Here is a 19,745-nt window from a genome sequence, read left to right as displayed (position 1 = left end):
GTGATGTCATGCAATTGGAACTTCAGAAGTTCAAGCGAAGATGCAATGCATTACTACCCTAATACTCTTCTCCTTGCATTTTAATACATCTTTATCTATTTATTAATTTATTTTTTCCCTTTTAATAAGTGGGATCTCTTCTCTCAATACTTCCATTTACTTCCCTTTTTCCTCTTGCTTCTACCTAATGAACACCATATTCTTTGGAAGCTTGAATTTCAAGTCAACGGCCCCTGTAGGCTTGTTCCATATGAATAGGGTTCATCTCCTGAATAATAATAATACCAACAAATGGACTCCAGGTTTTTTATGTGTTGTCAAAGTCCATTAGTATATCAGTGAGGATGGTTTTTGTTATTTTAATCTGGAAATGTAGGTAACTGGACAATGCTGCAATATGATAAGATCTTTATTCTGTCCTAAGTTTCACCAATTAAGTGGGATTCTGGAATTAAAGTGTTGCTTAAAAAATCAGCTTTAGTCCTTAGTCCTCTGGTGCTGACATATGACTCTGTTCCTTGGATTACTGTACTTTGGCTGATTCGAATTTTGAACATTCCAGACATTGGTGAAAAATCCTCATTGATGTAAGGGTAAATATATATTGAAAAATGTACATACAGTACAGTGAGAGCTTTCAAGAATCTACTCAATTCTTAAGGAGAATTGAGCAGGTTAACACAAGCTCTCATCATATATATAATTCTAAATATATACATACACTGCCATCAGTGTAGATTAGATTTTTTCACTGTTTCAGTAACTCATGTGATTATGAGATGTTATAAATTTCTGCCATTGATTTAGTAATAAATTACTAGTAGTTTAAAGATACTGGAACCCCTTATTTTCTACAATTATGGAAGACCACAGTGGGAAACAAGGGTCCCTAGGTGGATGAAAATACCCAAGAGCAAGATAGCCTACTTCTGCAAGTCCTGAATAGGGTATGCTTTATTGGATATTTTAAAAATGACACCATACACTAAGCTAGGTAGGTAAGGACATGGTGACCTCGGTTATGTTAACAGGACGTCCAAAGGGGCAAAGTTTCCCCAGTAGGTAAGAACCCTGCATCTTAGGTTAGGTTAGACTAGGTGTGGGTAGTAAGGGTCGCAACCCACCTTCATACTTTATTTAAAGTACCCCAGGCTATGTAAGGGGGATTTCCAGTGCCCTTTTTATTTCAATTTACAGGGCCCTTGGTTAGATTAGGTAGGGGTCCGGGTGGGGGAGCCCTCCCACCTCCAGCCAGACAGGAACCGGCGCCCTAAGTTTGGTTACGTTAAATACATACTTTTATGTCGCTCACTTCGCACCCCCCCCCCTCAAAACCCACTTTCCAGCTGTGGCCACCCGAACTGTGGATGTAAGGGGGTCCAATATCTCTAAAAGTACAATTAAACACAGAAAAATAACATTTTCTATTCCCAAATGTGACCAGGTTGCAAATTAGAAATGTTGCCTTACGCCAAATGTTACGAATGCAGTGGTTCCTGGTCTCTTGTTCACTCCATAATCACTGTTGCGATTTCAAATCTACGCAAAGAACATTGGGACTTACTTAGAAGGCGACGGTTTCTATTCCAAACACTTTTTTAACGTATTTTCCACTGCCTTAAATGTCTCGTCTCTTATTTACGAATAATTTTACACATTTTAATCACTAGCAGGATACTTCACTCTTTGTTTACATGTGTGACGTGCTACTTCTTCTTGTCTGTTATTTCATAACCCTTGGACTTCCCTGTCGACGAGATTTCTTCGTTCTGTATATTGGACGTTGATTTGGTACCACAAATAAATATTAATTTTATTTTATCTGGCAGAGGTCGTGGTTCCTCGTTATATCCTACATAAATGCATTTGCAATTTACAGACGCGGACAGTAACATCCTACTCAGAACTGTTAGAGGATCTCAGATGTTTTATACAATTCCTCAATCATTTTTATGGTTTCTTTTACATTTTCGTATATTTATCCATTTTTTTATAAGACGCTGGTTTCAGATGTTATCCAAAACGTCTTTGTCTTAACAAGATTTTGGCTTTAATGTCAGCTTTATTGCTTTATCTCCTGTATTTTGGCTTAACAGAGGCTTGTCATTAATTTTCACTTCATAATTTATCACTGGTATCCACTTAATGTGCCAATATACATTTGATAATCATAAAAAGGGTGAATAAATAAGTAACATATTTAATAATAAAAATGCCAAAAATAATGAAAGTAATAAAAATGCGAGAATATCAACCTTCCAAAGAATACGATCAAATGTCAGTAAACATTTGATCGATGAGTAGGTTAGGATACCGAGATAATTGCCATGATTTTGCAATTATCACTTTCCTCGTCAATCTAATTCATTGTCATTTATAAATTTCATATAACAAGTTCATCAAAATGTCTGTTTCTCTGGAAAAATGTTGTTTTATATAGATTTTTGTTGTCGAACACATTAGAATGTTAGTGACTCTATATAATATTTATATCTACTATTTAAATCTCGTCCATTACCAACAGTTTACATAAGAGAGTTTGTGTGAATTTGATGCTCAATGTAACTTCTCGGTTTTTACGTGTTTTTGTGATTTTATAAAGCCCAGAAGCAATTTGTGAACCAAAGAATATCAGAGGGAGGATAGTTCCTTAAGTTCTGCAGGATAAAATTGGTGAGTGAATAAAAAGAAATATTTCTCAGTAACCTCAACAGGCTCTCACGATTAGCCTTGGCTGGCATCAGTATTGTTGAGACAAGAGCCTTTGATAAATCTTCGTAAGATTATCGTATGTGTAGCACTTAAAAATTGTGTATTTAATATTTCTGTTACATTTTATTTATTCATCGTTGAGCTAGTAGCCTCACGTAACCTTAGTTAATGGAATATTTATCATCTTTTGGGGTAAAACTATTGACTAAAAGAGCGCAGGACCATTACTCTTAGTGTTGTCGAAGGAGGTGATATTGTTTATTGTCGGTCAGTTATTAATAACCGCATATCTACCCAACATAGTTGGGGACCCTTTGGGAAGTTGGGAAAAGTTAAGTATATCTTAGTTTAACCAGACCACTGAGCTGATTAACAGCTCTCCTAGGGCTGGCCCGAAGGATTAGATCTATTTTACGTGGCTAAGAACCAACTGGTTTCCTAGCAATGGGACCTACAGCTTACTGTGGGATCCGAACCATAATGTGACGAGAAATAAATTTCTATCACCAGAAATAAATTCCTCTAATTCTTCATTAGCTGGTTGGAGAGTCAAACGTAGGGCCAACAGCGTGCTAGGCGACAGCTCTACCAATCCCTCCAACAAAGAACTTGGGAAGTTGGGAACGTGGGGTTTTTGGTTGGGGGTTGGGGGAAATGTTGGGAGAAAGACCGAATGCCATGTTGTTATTATGGAAAGGTTCCGTGCATGCGCAATTCATCAGGGAGCCATATGTTCAAGAAGGGATTGGCTTTTATTATAAAAGGAACTGCACTAACCTAATGTACCCTAACCTAACCGGTAATTTTATAAGTTGCCAATACACACTATGAAATTGTAACTTACATTTTTGAAAAGAGCAGCTCTTCATTCTCGTTATTTTGACCCCCACAAACACTATTCGCAAACGACAAATAAAAAAATTAGAAAATTTACGACTCATAAGGTAAGAATACCTCACCCCCTCCATAGCTAATAGGGCAACATTGTAACCCGTCAACAACACCCGTTGGTGAAGTTATATTGGTGTTTTAAGGGTCGTTTAGTGCCCTATTATTTCATAGTCATTTTTGCATGAAAAACTCAAAATGGTTTTTCGTGCAAAAATGGCTGGCTGGAGTCTTATTGGCAACTTGTAAAATTTTACCACCTAACCTAACTAGCAGGTTGTGTTAGTCACCCCCAGTAAGGGAAACCCCACTTTTTACAGAAAGCTCCCCTGTAACACGGCGCATGCGCAGTAGCATTCCAGGACACCCATCATACAGTAACATATCAGTTTTGAGGTTAATTACGGTCGACCAACAAAAAATAACGGTAATTCTAAGCCGGCTGCCGCAGTGAGGTAGCCTGTAGCAGTTGACGTTTTCCTGTTATTTTACTTGCTTTACAAGAATTTAAAGTAATATTTTGTTGGTCGGCTGTAACTAAACTGTAATTGACCTTTGAAGGCTACACAATGGTACCAATGGGTCCCCTGCACGACCCAGTGGCGTTCCTGAGGGGGGCCCCCACTATTTGAAATCGCCCCATGGGCCCCAAAGTGAGAGGGGGGTCCAAAATGCAAAATTTAATCATTGCTGCTATGACAGGACACGCTAAATCCAGTGGCCCCAAAATGGTCAAGGGCCCCATTTATATTTGGACCCAAAAGTTTGGGGCCCACTGAAGGCTCCAATTTCCAATTTTGTGAACAAAAATGTTATGTAAAAGAAATAGGGCTTGTAAGAGACCCGTTGCACTGACGCCGTCTCTTCCAAACACACGTGTGTGTGGTCGTGTGTTCATCACCCATCGGAGGGGACAAGACAGAAACAAGACCATCTCGTTTTCTTTCTCTGAAGGAATGCAACTTCTACCATACAATATTTCCGTCTGTTTCTCCCTAACCATTGTTGTCTTGATTTATGTACAATCACCACTGCTTGCATTGCCGTGCAAGCATTCTAATCATGTACTCGTAATGTTCCACCGAATCTTCCGTGTCAAACTGTATGTATGTTTCTGTTTGTGAAGACGCCAGACGTCTCGCCATTTCACATATATTATGCTACTGCATTGTATTCATTAATCTGTCTTGAATCTCAAGAATGCTTCAATGTCATTAGCAAGGTAACACCCACTGGTTCTTTATGATTTATCTGCGGGAGTTTGTAACTGAGGTGTAAGGCTTCACCAGCCACCTCCCTGCTTGTAACTACTCCTTGGAAATGGAATTGTGGATATGTTCTTGTGGAATGAGTTGAAAGGCGACAAACATGCCTAACTAGCTTTCACAGAGGAAAAATCCAATATGTGAATAAAATTACAGCACAGCAAATAAGAGGAATGGGATAGACTTTAACTTGAAAAACAAAAGCATACCGTATGAAGGAAAGGTAACACCTTGTTAAGTCACCTTGCTAAAGGGAAAAGACACAGATTTTTAAACAATTTTATCCACTGTACTGTATTTATAAATAAACCAATTAACAATACAAATACTAACCATATATATTTCACGACAAATAAAAAGTTATTTGGCTGAAGAAAGTGTGCTTGAGTACACCTTCCAAGGTTGTGGAAAGCCTCTGGCAAACTCCAAGGTTTGAGAACATTGGTCACAAGGTCCTCAAATAATTGTAGCACCCAGGAGGATCTGGCAGCTAAGAAAATTCACATGTCCTACAACTAATTAAGGAAATGTTCCCATTCATACAGAATCCTTTCCATCATCCTTTACAACACTACGAACACATGACTTTCCTCCTGGGTGGGTTTTCAAGTGTCTCCTGAGGGCAACTTTCTTCTCAAAACCTTCACCACATTCCTAACAAATATGTGGCTTTAATGAATGTGTTTTCTCATGTTTGGTCATTTCAAATTTAATGTTAAATCTCTTCCCACAAACACTACACGCAAAGGGCTTCTCTCCTGCATATGTTCTGATGTGATGTCTGAGGCTAGCCTTCTGAATAAATCGTTTTTCACACACTGCACAAACATAAGGTCTATCTCCTGTATGGGTTCTCATATGTTTGGCCAGACCTCTTTTGATAGTAAAGCCACTGTGGATTTGCACATGCTGGTAAAGGCCTGCGTGGAATCGAAATGTCTTTCCACATTCGTTGCAAATGTACGGCTTCTCTCCTGTATGAATCCTCTTATGTTTATTAAGAATAGATATTGATCTAAATGTTTTCCCACATGCTTCACAAATAACTAGCTTTTCATCACGGGTCCTCATGTGTTTCTTTAGTTCAGGTTCCCCGACAAAATGTTCCCCACGCTCAGTGCAAACAAATGGCTTCTCACTTGAATGGATCCTCATGGTTGTAAGTAACTTATGTTTCATTCTGAAACTTTTGCCACATTCACTGCACTGTGATGGCCTAACATCCGTGCGGGATCTTAAATGTAGTTTAAGGTGTCTGTTGGCACGAAACGACTTTCCACACAAGACAACCAAATGACTTGTCCACCATATGTATTTTCATGTGTTTTTGCAATGGATTCTTGATGGTGAATCTTTTACCACATTGTGTACAAGGAAATGGTCTCTCCCCAGTGTGGGCTCTTTTTTCATGAATGATTAGGTGACATTTCCGCCTAAATCTGTGCCCACATTCCTTACAAGGAAATGGTTTGTCTTCTGTATGTGTCAGCAAATGAGCCTTAAGGTTACCTTTGTGACTAAACTGTCGTCCATACAAATCACACACGAACTGGTTTCCACTTTTGGTAGCCCCCTCAGCAGAAGGTGTAGCATCTCCAAAAGTTAACGCTTTTTCAGATTCAAGGTATGGGTCTTCCTCACTGAGAGTGTTTAAAAGCAAAGGCATCTCTGTTTCTTCAGTTGAAAATATATTTTGGGCACTATTATTTTCTGGAGTACTTTCCTCCCTACTTTTGTCACACGCTTTTATATTTTCAGTTTTAATTTCCAATTTGTGAGAGGGACATGACTTTTCTTCTTTGAAATCTCAAACAAATTAATTTCTTTTATTTTCTTCACAGGGAGAATTTATTTGGAAACTCTGGTATTCTCCCTGTGCCCCTTCCTTTCTCCTTTCTACAAAACTTTGTGCACTTTAAATTTTAGCTTCCATTTTACAAAACAGAAATAGCCTTTCCTTTGGTGTAAGAGCTACTATAGTACAATAAATGTTTATGCTGTATATATACCATATATAAGCACTACCTTTTGTTATTTATTTCCAACAAAGCTTGCATCTTTGCCCTTACACTAAATCAGTACATTACAGTATTACACATATCACTGTTAGTGCAATCCACATTTTTATAAATACTTTGTTGAAATAAATTAGTTTACATAACTTATATTTACAGAAAATATTCTGAGGATTTTAAACAAGAACTCAGTTGATCAAGAAGTCACTTAATAAACTCAATTGTCATTTTTAAAAAATTCTTTATTGCTTTTATGTTGTTGTCAATGTAAAATGTTTTGATGAGTACGGGAAGTCATTTGAAACTATAAAATTACCTCCTTTTCTTGTTCTTGACTTCAGAAGTTGGACAGATATTGCGACTGGTTATCTCATGAAAAGGCAAAACTCAGTTAATGTTTACAGGTTAGCAATCATGCTGAGAACATAAAGCTTTTCTTCACATCAGTGGATATTTCTTGACTGGTTCTTGGACGGTGCTCTCTTTGGACTATAGTGCAGTACCTGAAATTCAGTAGTTATGTTATAATAATGGTAATTATAACAAACATTAATACACACTCCAGAGTTTAAGTATGTAACACATTAGCACCTCAGCTTAGCACACGCTTTTGGGGGTCTGGCTTGCTGATAAATAACAAATTCTTCTAGTAACAAAGACTATATTATAGCCTGCACTTACAGCTAACAGCTTTCCCAAATAGTTCCAGACCTAAACTAACCTGTACTTTACATGTCAGATTCAGTTGAAGAGAGATATCTAAAAATGTGTCATCTAAATTGGTAGCATAGCAAAAACGAATGACAATATTGCGGCTGATAAGTACAGAAGTCTGTTAAGTTTAGGAGTTGCTGCATACTTAATTGTAATCAAACTTCTTCGTACAAACCTTTACCTTTAACACAGCCTATTGAATAGGTCATATTAAAAACATGATGCGTCCTGGTTACAGTTTTTTGTTCATTTTAGACACATGGTTCCCCCCAGCTTAGAAGGAGGGGGATAAGATATCCCAATTGCATCCCTGTTTGTAAAACTGGACCCAAAGAGTAAGCACAACTACCCACTCTGTATGGCAGATTGATGAATGATTCCAAATCTACAACAGTCATGATGCCAAAACAACCTTGTAGGATACGAAATCAATACAGTACTTTATATTTTTATATATGTAACGTACCCAATAATTACATCGCTGTAGTTTCTATACGCACGGCAGCTTGAGTTTTGAAATTTGCGGTAACACTTTTTCTCGCTAGAGTAGAGTAGAGTAGGTGACTAAACCCCGCCCACTTTCTGGGGAAGCTTCCTCAATTGGTCCGTGGGAGCATTAGCAAAGAAGATTCAGGGTTTCTCCCCCTTATCAGAAGATGGCACAGTTCCTGTGAATTAGCTTCTCTTTTTGCCATGGGGATACTGAAGAAGAGGGAGCTCTGGTGTAAGATCACCTCTAAGAATGTTACAGTGTTGCAGAGATCAGCGCTTCTCTTCTCACCTCTCAACTGTCACCATCTTTTCCTGCAATCTGTGGTCAACGAGATTACTTTGGAGTTACAGAAGAAATCAACACATGACCTTTTGGCACAATCAGCGAGACACCCCAGGGATTAGTCTTCCCTCAATATCAAATCAGCCTTACCTGTTCAGAGACAGCCCTTTCAAGGAGGCAGACAGCAATCAGTCTCTAAATCTTGGGCTATGGTTCACTTCGCCTCCCAAGCAATTAAGAAGTCCTCTTCAAAACCTGCAGCTCGGAAGTGAGGAGACAGTCCTCCATGCGCCCGTGGGTGCCAGACTCCTTCTCTTTTGGGAGAAATGGAGTGCACGAGGGGCAGAACCATGGATAGTAGAAGTCTTGAAGGAGGAAGGAGGGATACTCAATCCTCTTCAAAGAGAGGCCACCATTAGCCAACCCACCGGTCACATTAACGGCCTATTCGGCCGGTTCAGAGAATTTTCTGCCCTCTCAGAGGAAGTTTCATTGCTTCTCAAAAAAGGGGCGATAGAAATAGTCAAGGATGTCAGTTCGATGGGCTTTTACAATCGATTGTTTGTAGTCCCCAAGTCAACATGGGGATGGAGACGGGCCCTCGACATGAGTGCACTGAATGCCTTCATCAGGAAAGTATCTGCGATTTATTTCAGTCTTTCAACGGCCCCACAAGTCTTCTCCAGAGTTTTCACCCCGCTGGCCAAGTGGTTGCATCTAGTGGGAATCAACATTCTTTTTTATGTGGACGATTGGCTAATTCATTCACCCACAAAAGATCAATGCATGGAGGACCTTCAGAGGACCCTTCTTTTAACTCAAGAACTAGGCATACTGATAAACCTACCAAAGTCCCAGCTGATTTCCTCTCAGAGGATTCTGTATTTGGGGATTCAGACAGACTCTCAGAGTTTTCAGGCTTTTCCGTCCAACAGGAGAATAGAGTCTTGCCTGAAAATTGTCAACCATTCCCTTTCAATCCAGATCTGCTCAGCCAAAGATTGGATGAGCTTATTGGGCATTCTGTCATTGATAGAACAGTTCGTCAGGTTGGGGAGATTACACATGAAAGTCCTTCAGTTTTTTCTCAAGGTCAACTGGGACCGAAAAGTTTACCTTGATGTACATCTTTCCAGTAACGGAATAGATCAAAGAGGACCTGCAGTGGTGGCAGTCTGCAGACAGGTATGCAGAAGGGAAGTCTCTTCTCCCATTGAACCCAGACCTAGACTACTTCTCCGATGCACTGGACATGGGTTGGGGAGCCCATCTAAGAGAAAGAAATTTCAGGTTCTTGGTCTCTAGAGGAGAGACTTCTTCACGTCAGCAACGAGGAACTGAGAGCAATTCATTTGGGACTGTTACACTTCAAGGAAGAAGTCTGCGACAAAGTTGTAACAGCGCACTCGGACAACACCACTGCCCTAGCATACATTAGTTGACAAGAGGAACTCACTCCTTCTCCCTGTTGAAGACAGCGAGGTCACTCCTGATTTGGGCAGACCAGAACAGGACGAAACCGTTCACTTGTTTCATACAAGGCAAAATGAATGTCTTGGTGGGCGAGTTGAGCTGAAAACAACAAATTCTCCCGACGGAATGGACCCTAGACCATCAGATCTGCAACAACCTGTGGAAGCTTTTGGGGACACCTTTCCTGGATCTCTTTGCAACTTCCGAGAACCACCGTCTTCCTCTTTTGCTACCCATTTCCTGACTCTCATGCATGGGCAACAGATGCCCTTCTGCAGGATTGGTTCAGTCTAGATGTATTTGCCTTTCCTCCTCTCAGTATGATAATGGAGGTACTGAGCAAGCTTCAAGCTCACCCGTATGTCATAATGACCTTGATAGCATCCTTCCGACCATAGAAAGAGTGGTTAGCAGACCTGCTGGGTCTACTTGTGGACTTCCCGAGACTCCTTCCTACTATACCAGGGCTTCTCAGACAGCCCTACTTCAGGAAGTTTCATCAAAACTTATCCATCCTGGCCCTGACAGGGTTTCATCGTGTCTACAAACTCCTGCGAAGGAAGGGTTTTTCAGGACCTGCAGCAAATGCAATTGCCAGTTGCAGACGTCAGTCCTCAAGCAAGCTATACCAGGCAAAATGGACCATTTTTAGACTTTGGTGCAGAAGAAATAATATCTCAACTTCTGAGACGTCTTTAAATCAGATAGCAGACGTCTTGCTTTATCTGAAATCTTCCAGGGGCCTATCTTCTTCAGCGAAGAAATGCTTAGTTCTGTCTTCCATCACTGGGGCTTGGACATCACCTCAAACCAAGACATTTCTGACCTCGTGAAGTCCTTTGACTCTTCCAGACCTAAGAGAGAACAAACAGTCGCATGGAGTCGGGATGTAGTTCTCAAGTGGATCACAGGCTCACAGTTTGAGCCCCTTTGCTCATCTTTTCTAACAGATCTGACCAGGAAGACAGTATTTCTTATGGCCTTAGCAACTGCAAAAAGGATTAGCAAACTACATGCAAACAAAGATGTTGGATTTTCCCAAGGTGATGCAATTTGCCCTCTAACCCTCCAAACACTGGCCTTGTTCTTTCTCAATTAGACAAAGGTTTTCGCCCTTAAGAAAAACACAGGATCTAGATGTTGGATTTTCCAAAAGGTGATAACAAAAATACAGGAGTTTGCCCTCTAGACCCTAAATCTTAATAAAAATCTTAAAAATAAGAAACAAATGAGCCAGGTCCGGGCCCTCACAAAAATAAAGCAATAATATCAAAAAAGAAGTACCAGGCCTTGTTCTTTAACGACAACAGTAAATCAATTTAACACGGGGCCACTGGATATTCTGGGTCCCAGCCTGGGCCCAAACATCGGAAGAAACGTCCTCAAAGTCGAACTGCTGCTGGTACTCAAAAGTTCCCCAAGAGAACAACCTGCTCTGCTGCAGAACCTGACTAAAGGTTGGCGCCATCTCCATAAGATCTGAAACAAAACAAACTTAGAGGAAACCAACCAAAGATCCTAATACAGTAAAGAATTTAATGGATATTCTGGGTCCCGAAGAAGAGGAGAGGGCTCTCAGTTATTATCTCCATAGATCCGAAAAGATTAGAGGACCAGTAAGGAACCTGTGGTGTTCCGGTAAGAATCCAACTAGACTGCTTTCAATGAATGCCATTTCATTCTTTTTAAGGGACCTCATCCTGGAAGCTCACTCCCAGGTTGGAGAAGATTCTTTACCTTTCCTGAAGGTAAAAGCTCACGAGGTTAGGGCAGTTGCCACCTCTTTAGCTTATAAGCACTTGTCCCTTTCCTCTATATTTCAAGCAACTTTCTGGCGATGTAAGTCGGTATTTGCCGTGCACTATTTACGTGATGTCAAAGCGACTTATAATAATTGCAGTACCCTGCAACCTTTAGCAATTGCTGGAACAATATTGGAGGAGGAAGCGTAGGGAGCTCCCCTTCCATCCTCCATCACCTTCATCTTGAACCTTAGTGTTGAGTTCCAGGGAAGTCGGGAGGTCACTGTGTATTTGAGTAACCGCCAGTTTTTTAACGATTAGGTGATGGTCTCTTGTTTTTTTAATGGTGTAGATGACCAGATGTCGCAGTTGTTTCTTTAATTATGGTACTGCGCCCTGGGCAGGGGCAAATACTCGGACTTTGTTGGCCATTGGAAATATCCTTCGCCACAAAGCTCCTTCTCATACTTTCCCAGCCATCGGAGCACTCGTTCACTGGAAAGTACTGCATCAGCAGTGGCGCTCCTTGGCAACTTGCCCCCGCACCACTACAGGTTGAGATGAGTGTCAACCAGAGGCAGTATCTACCTGCATAGCTCTCTCACCAGGTAAGGAACAACAAGTCAATGCCAGCATAATTCTTTTTTCAATGCATCAATCTAACTTTATATTGGAATAGATATGTCCATGAATTCCCACCTCCTGTCAATGTGGGATTCAGCGATGTAATTACTGGGTAAGTTACATATATAGAAATGACATTTTTTATAAAATAAAGTTTTATATGTACTTAAACAGTAATTACGAGTAGAGCCCAGTCTTTAATGGTAAAAGAACATGGCCAGGGCTTGGTCGGAGTCTCGTTTTTGGCCAGAAAACCGAGGGTAAGAGAACAGACTGCTTCTCCTTGCGAGAACCTAATCCTTTTATCAATAGCATGAAGCTCACTGACCCGCTTGGCAGTTGCTAATGCCACAAGGAAGAGGGTCTTCCTAGTAAGATCCCTTAACAATGTTGCATGAAGGGGCTCAAAGTGGGGATCAGAAAGCCATTTCAGGACTACAACTAGGTTCCCTGGGTCCGCTGTCAGTGGCTGGCATGGCTCTGGGGGATGAACTGTAGGAAGCATTCCTTCTATCCTTGTTCTTTTCTCCTTGACATAGGGTGTTGAGTCTTAGGGGAGCTTGGGGGAGCATTACTCCAGGCACATGGAGTACCCACCAGTTTGTTAGTGGATGGGTAGTGGTTTTTTATTATGTGATGCAGGTGACAGCGTTGTTTAGTTGTTTTTATTGTGGTACTGCGCCCAGGGCAAGGGCAACCATTGATGCTTTGCTAGCCATCAGTAAACCTTCGCTGCAAAGCTCCCACCGCAGGTTAAAATGAGCACTAACCAGAGGCAGTATCTTCCTGCAGTAGCTCTCATACCAGGTAAGGTTACAACAAACATTTTATCAATACCAGCTACTTTTCTATTTCAAATTCATTACCTTTACTGTATGTTTTGGGAGTAGAATATGTCCATGTATCCCATCTGCCATCAGTGTGGGATTCAGCTATGTAATTACTTGGTAAGTTACTTATATGAAAATGTTATTTTCATAATAAACTTAAATTTCATATATACTTACCAAGTAATTACAGAATTGCAGCCCTCCCTCCTCCCCTCACATGGACATAGGGCACAAACAAATTGAGCTCTTCAGCTGTGTTGTACCTATTCTTACCTGAAAGTGGGCGGGGCTAGTCACCTACACTAAAACAATAGAAGCGCTTCCGCGAATTTCAAAATTTAAGCTGCCGTGCAAGTTGAAACTATTATCTATGTATTTACATGGTAAGTATAAATGAAACTTAATTTTATTATGAAAACAACTTCTTATTTCTTTTCCTTTTAGAAGCCGAGTTAGAGGTTATCCATGACCCCTATAAAATATCCTTTAATCCTTTTCTTCTTCGATCTCAATGGCTCTCTCTCTTGAAGATTTAAAGAGCGAAATAGCAAATAAAATTATGGAAGGCAACTTCATCTTCTGTGATTCAGAAGCAGTTAGCAGGCACTTGGTGTCATTAACATGACAAACCCATTGGTATAAAATAAGTGGCTTCATATTATTAAGAGTTGAGAAATACATGCAAGGTTCTGGTGGGTTCCAGCATATGTCAATGAAGAGTGGAAAAGACTAGTTGTGCAAGCTGGAGGTGAACTCTTTCCAAGATGTGGACTTTTGCACATAGATTTAATCCCACAAATAAAAGCCTTGAGTCTAGACAGACAAGAATGCTGTCAAGCTAAGCATTAAGACAGTGAAAAGAGGGGGTTGGAGCATTGGACAGCAAGACAGAGATCCAGAAAATGATTGAGATGTAGAATAAGGATCTGGGAGAAACCCCCACAGTTGCAACAAGGAGTTGGAGAGGTGGGATAGCAAGACTGAAGGAGGGAGGGAAGTAGGAAGGGAGGTGAAGTAAAGGCTAAAACTGATTGTAGCTAGGGGCCAATGAGGTGATGCAGACATCCTTTAGTAATGCCTATAGTGCTCCATGTAATGTGCACTTACAGCACTACAGCGACAAGGTGAAGGGATGCCTGTGGCAAGATGAGATGAAAATCTCCTCCCCAGAAGAATTTTGTCTCTGAGGCAAAGATTTGTTGCTGAGGCAAACATTACTCAACAAGTGATGTGCTAAAGTAAGGGGAAAAGGTTTGCATTTATCAAACAAAAACTATTTGAGTCCTGAATATTTACTATACTAAATCTTTTCACATAATCATTCTTCCATGATCACTCAATTCCACATGAAGATGTGAAAGAAAAGGCCTTGCTGTAAGTTCTAGTTTAATCATTCGAATACTGTACTGCATTTATAAATACCATACGATACATCAGCAGGAATCAGAACACCTTCTTACTACATTCGGAGGATACAGTAATTGCTTGAAGAAATACAATAACAAAAGTGAGGTAATCTTTTATGTATTTGTGTATTAAAGTTACATAAATATGATACATTTCCAAATTATTGAATGATGCATTACAACACCCTAATATGTTCTGTATTTCTGAATTAAGTTAGCAACTCTGCAACTGTTCACATTCGGAAGATTCACTCACTCGAAAATTCAGCTTAAAACATAACCTGAATGCATAGTAAAGAAAAGGGAGATACTATTCTAACCTCGCACAAGGTTTACCATATAGGTGGTTACAGTAACTTGCACTTCTATCTCACATGCATATACTGTACAGTTACATCAAGTTTCTGAGTCTTTGTAACGAAAACTGGAACCTCTTGAATACTCGTTTACCTGGCAAGTCTAGAAGCATACTAGATCTTCAGTCATTAACACCTGTACCATTTTACTGTAGTTTTAAAGAATGGAATGTATTCGTTGAATACTCAAGCTACAGATTAATAAACTCAGATTACATTTGGAAACTTGGTTTTTTATTATTTTTTTGACACATTTGCCTATCCCAAATCATAGTTACTGAAGGTATAATATACTGTATTTGAAATTCTGTACATTTATTATGCTCTCACATTGTGGGTGAATCTTCTAAACAGAACTGTGCCAAACACAACTGGTCAGTGACCTACGCTTACCTGTTGTCTATCCCTTCTTTATCTCCACCACAGTGATACCTAGTTGTGTCTTTCAACAAGCAGGTCTACCACTTCCACGAGTCTCAGGGTGCCAATCTTTTTTCTTGCCCCTTTGGATACTGTGAAGACTGGTCAAGACAAAGGTATTGAGCTGCACATGCCATCAACCTTCACGCTGAAATTTCCTTGACATTCCAATGACTCTTCCCCTTAATAGCCTCTTTTGACGCTGATAGGGTAAGCTTTCACCACATTCTTAGAAAAAACAAGCTTTTTTTCCCTTGCAGATGGGCAAAAACAGTACTTACAGTATAGGCATGATTTCTCAACATATGGCTAGTACAGTACTCTCAACATAATTTTCTAAACATTCCTAACAAATAAATAGATTTTGTCCGGTAAAGGTCACCATTCATGCAACATCTTTTCAAACATTCTCCACATTATGAACACACGAATTTACTCCTGTATGGCTTCTCGAGTGTCTCCTGAGGGCAGCTTTCTTCTCAAAACCTTTCCCACATCCCGGACAAACTTGTGGCTTCATTGAATGTGTTTTTTCTCATGTTTCTTCATTTCAAATTTAACATTAAATCCCTTCCCACAAATGCTGCAAACAAAAGGTTTCTCTCCCGTATGTGTCCTGACATGTTGTATGTGGCTACTTTTTAGGCGAAATCGTCTCCCACAGACTGCACAAACATATGGTTTTTCACCTGTATGTGTTCTCATATGATAGGTAAGACCTCTTTTGATAGCAAAGCATTTCCCACATTCATTGCAAACAAATGGCTTTTCTCCACTGTGGGTTTCCACATGCCTGTAAAGGTCAGCAGGAAACCTAAATGCCTTTCCACATTCCCCACAAATGAATGGCTTCTCTCCTGTATGAATTCTCTTGTGATTATTAAGAGTAGTTTCTGACCTATACCTTTTGCCACATTCCTCACACATAAACAACTTTTCCTCGTGAGTCTTCAAGTGTCTCTGTAGTTCTGGTTCCCCAACAAAATGTTTCCCACATTCACTGCAAGCCCATGGCCTCTCGGTTGAATGGGTCCTTGCATGTTTACGTAATCCGTATTTATCAACAAAACCTTTACCACATTCACTGCACTGGAAAGGCTTGACAATATTGTGGGTTCTCAGATGTATTTTAAAGTTTATTCTCACAAGGAAAGACTTTCCGCACACAGGACAATCAAATGGCCTTTTCTCTCGATGTGTATCGGTATGTGTTACCATATGCCTTTGCAGTGTATTCTTAGAAGCAAATCTTTTACCACACTGTGCACAGGCGAATGGTCTCTCCCCCGTGTGGCTTTTTTCGTGACCGATTAGATGGCTTTTCTGTCTAAATCTCTTCCCGCATTCCTTGCAGACAAATGGCCTGTCTCCTGTATGTATCATTAAATGAATCTTCAGGTTACCTTTACTACGAAACTGTCTACCGCACACATCACATGCAAACTGGGTTTCGCTGTCGTCATCCCCCTCAGTGGGAAACTTAATGTCTCCAGAAATGAAGATCTTTTCAGATTCTGAACTTGGCTCCCCATCAAAGTGTTCCCCACATTCAGTGCCAACAAATGGCTTCTCAGTTGAATGGGTCCTCACGTGTGCAATATATTCATGTTTCCTTACAAAGTCTTTGTCGCACTCGCCGCACTGGAATGGTTTGAACCGTGTATGGATTCTTGAGTGGACTTCAAGGTTTACTTTTGCTCTAAATGACTTTCCACAGACAAGGCAGAGGAATGGCTTCACCTCATGCGTGATCATGTGTGCTTTCAATGCAGTGTTCATATAAAATCTTTTATCGCACTGTGTGCAAGCAAATGGTTTCTCTCCAGTATGGGCTCTTCTTTCGTGTAAAATGAGGTGATGTTTCTGCCGAAACCTCTTCCCACACTCCTTACAAAGAAATGGTTTCTCTCCTGTATGCATCATTAAATGCAAGTTGAGGTGACGTTTGCGAGTAAACTGTTTTCCACACAAATCACACACAGACTGTTTTCCACTTTTTTTAGCCCTGTCAGCAGAAGGCAGACCATCTCCAGAAGTGAATACTTTTTCGGATTCCAAACATGTTTCTCCCTCACCGAGAGTAGAAGGCATCTCTGGTATACTCTCATCCAGTGTTCCGTCCATTTCACAATAACGAGTTTCTTCTTGGGAAGAGTTTGTCCGGGCACTGATATTTTCTCGAGTTCTTTCCCCCCAACTCTCTTCAACCACTTGTATATGTTCAGCTTTGATTTCCAGTTTATAAGGTGGGCAGTGATCTTCCTTCCTGAGAGTGTTCTCGACCAAATGCATTTCTGATTTATTTTCTTCACAGGGAGACTTTATTGGGAAACTCTGGTATTCCCCCTGTGGGCCTTCCTCTTCCCTCTCTGCAAATCTCTGCGGATTTTCAGCGTCAGTTTCCATTTTACAAAGGAAAGATGGCGATTCCTTTGATGTAAAGTCCTCGCTGTAGCAAATCTTTATATCTGGACAATATGTAGCACTACCAAACATTTGTAGTTCATTTCAATACATAGCTTGCATCTTCGTCCTTACAGTAAATCATTAAACTGTTACAGATGTATAATATTAATGTGGACAACTGATACTGTATATGATAAAATCAGGAAAAGAAATGAGATGGTTTTGCATAAAAACTGTCTGGCTCTCCGTTGTCAGAAAAGCACCTTATACATATCCAGTTACTTATAAAGAGCACGGACTTCTTGTCAAGGAAGTATTAATCTGGAAAATTATATTTTCCTGTGAATGCGACCTTGTGTAATTAATTACAACAGATGCAGAATTACTGTATTTCATTCCATTCACTCATCACAAAGAAATAACTCCACAAATCTAGGATTTAGTTTGGCTTTTGATAAAAGTCAGAGTCAAGTCCAGGAAAAAATGTCAATAAAAATGTATCTGTTACAAAAATAAGCCACAAATTACCAATATCACTAATACAATTCTCATCTTGCTTATTCTACCTGAATGGTATTTCAAGACAATTTTCCTAAATATTTGATGAAGGAATTCCTTTGATCGAAAAGGCACCTGATACAGTTAACATGACCTGTCATTTGAGAATCTGTTTTGTAACCAAAGAGAGCTTGTCTTTATTTTTTTTTTTACACTGCCTTTGATGCAAAAATATTCTGATATACGATGAAGTTTGAAACCATAAAATTACCTTGCGTGGGAATTCTAAACGCTTTGTTTGCATATACAGTAAAGTCCTTTTCTCGCTCTTGACTTCAGAAGTTGGACAGATATTGCAAATAGTTTATCGCATGAAAAGGCAAAGGTCAGTCAGTGTTTAGAGGTTAGCAGTCATGCTGAGAACGTGAAGCTTTCCTTCACATCAGTGACATTTTCTTGACTGGGTCTTGTGCAGTGCTCTCTTCGGACTATAATACCTGAAATTCAGTAGCTGTGTTATAATTAATAATAATAATAATAATGAAAACAAACAGTAATACACAGCCTAACATTCAATTATGTAATATTTATAATAGGTTCTTTCTTCATACAAACCCATTACTCGTAACACAGGCCATTTTGGGTTACGTGGAGACCAAGACACAGCCTTCATTAGCAGAGAAATGGGAAGACTGGCAGTCTCACTTCTTGCATTGTTTGATCCTTGTGCAGAAGAGCAGTGGGGTCAGGAGGTGAAAATTATGGTGCGTAAAGGAAAAATGTATCTTAGTTTTAAAAAAATTTCATTCTCCTCGTCACAAACTAATTATTACTTTTAATATTTGTCAAGTATCACCTTGGAGCAAAGGGCCACACAGATGCTGCAAACACCCTTTAGTGATGCCTACAGTGCACCATGTAAATTGCACCGACATGGTGAAGGAATGCCTGTGACAAGATGAGACGAAAACCTCTCCAGAAGAATTTTGTCTCTGGGGCAAACATTACTCAGCAAGTGATGTGCTAAAGTAAGGGAAAAGGTTTGCGTTTATCAAACAAAAACTATTTTAAAGTTCTACGTATGTACTACCCTAAATCTTTTCTTATAGTCATTCTTCTATGATCGGTCAATTCCACATGAAGATGTGAAAGAAAAGGCCTTGCTATAAGTTCTACTTTAATCGTTCGAATACTGCACTTATGAGTCCCAAAAGATACATCAGCAGGAATCATAACATCTTATTACTACATTCGGAGGATACAGTAATTGCTGGAAGAAATATAGTAACAAAAGTGAGGTAATATGTTACAAATTTGTTGTTAAAAGTTACATAAATGACGTACAGTTTCCAGTAAGTGAATGATGCATTTACAACACCCTTATATAATCCAAGTTTCTGAATTGACTAAGAAACTCTGCAACTGTTCATATTTGGAAGATTCACTCTCTCGATAAACTCTCATTAAACAACCTGAATACATAGCTTTGTAAAGAAAAGGGAGATACTGATTTAACACCTACAGATACAAGATTTATCACGTAGATGGTTACAGTAATCTGCCCTTGTATCTCACATGCACATGCTGTACAGTATGTATGCAAAAATAGTTCCAGAACTGC

At 39.8% G+C, this 19,745-nt stretch overlaps 2 protein-coding genes across 13 annotated transcripts in view; both read right to left on the bottom strand.

The window, feature by feature from the left end:
• RpL15 (ribosomal protein L15) overlaps positions 1-1,705 on the bottom strand; it is a 48,974-nt gene extending 47,269 nt beyond the window's left edge. Inside the window, exon 1 of the mRNA XM_067133223.1 lies at positions 1,565-1,705. The gene's annotated coding sequence lies outside the window, so the exon portion shown is untranslated. The remainder of the gene's footprint in view (positions 1-1,564) is intronic.
• A 3,425-nt stretch (positions 1,706-5,130) lies between these two features.
• LOC136855843 (oocyte zinc finger protein XlCOF6-like) overlaps positions 5,131-19,745 on the bottom strand; it is a 30,809-nt gene continuing 16,194 nt past the window's right edge. For 6 of the 12 annotated variants that reach the window (XM_067133201.1, XM_067133202.1, XM_067133204.1 and 3 more), the window contains one exon: positions 14,412-18,621. In XM_067133201.1, the coding sequence (XP_066989302.1) occupies positions 15,737-17,716 (1,980 nt within the window). In that variant the 5' untranslated portion in view covers positions 17,717-18,621 and the 3' untranslated portion in view covers positions 14,412-15,736. Of the gene's footprint in view, positions 7,384-14,411; positions 18,622-19,745 lie in introns of those variants that run through there. The other 6 variants (XR_010858148.1, XR_010858149.1, XR_010858150.1 and 3 more) reach the window with 3 other exon arrangements.

This window comes from Macrobrachium rosenbergii, chromosome 33 (assembly GCF_040412425.1).
Source record: "Macrobrachium rosenbergii isolate ZJJX-2024 chromosome 33, ASM4041242v1, whole genome shotgun sequence".
NCBI classification, from domain to species: domain Eukaryota; kingdom Metazoa; phylum Arthropoda; class Malacostraca; order Decapoda; family Palaemonidae; genus Macrobrachium; species Macrobrachium rosenbergii.
The sequence above is the reverse complement of the archived record's forward strand: the minus strand, read 5'-3'. Positions and strand labels throughout refer to the sequence as shown.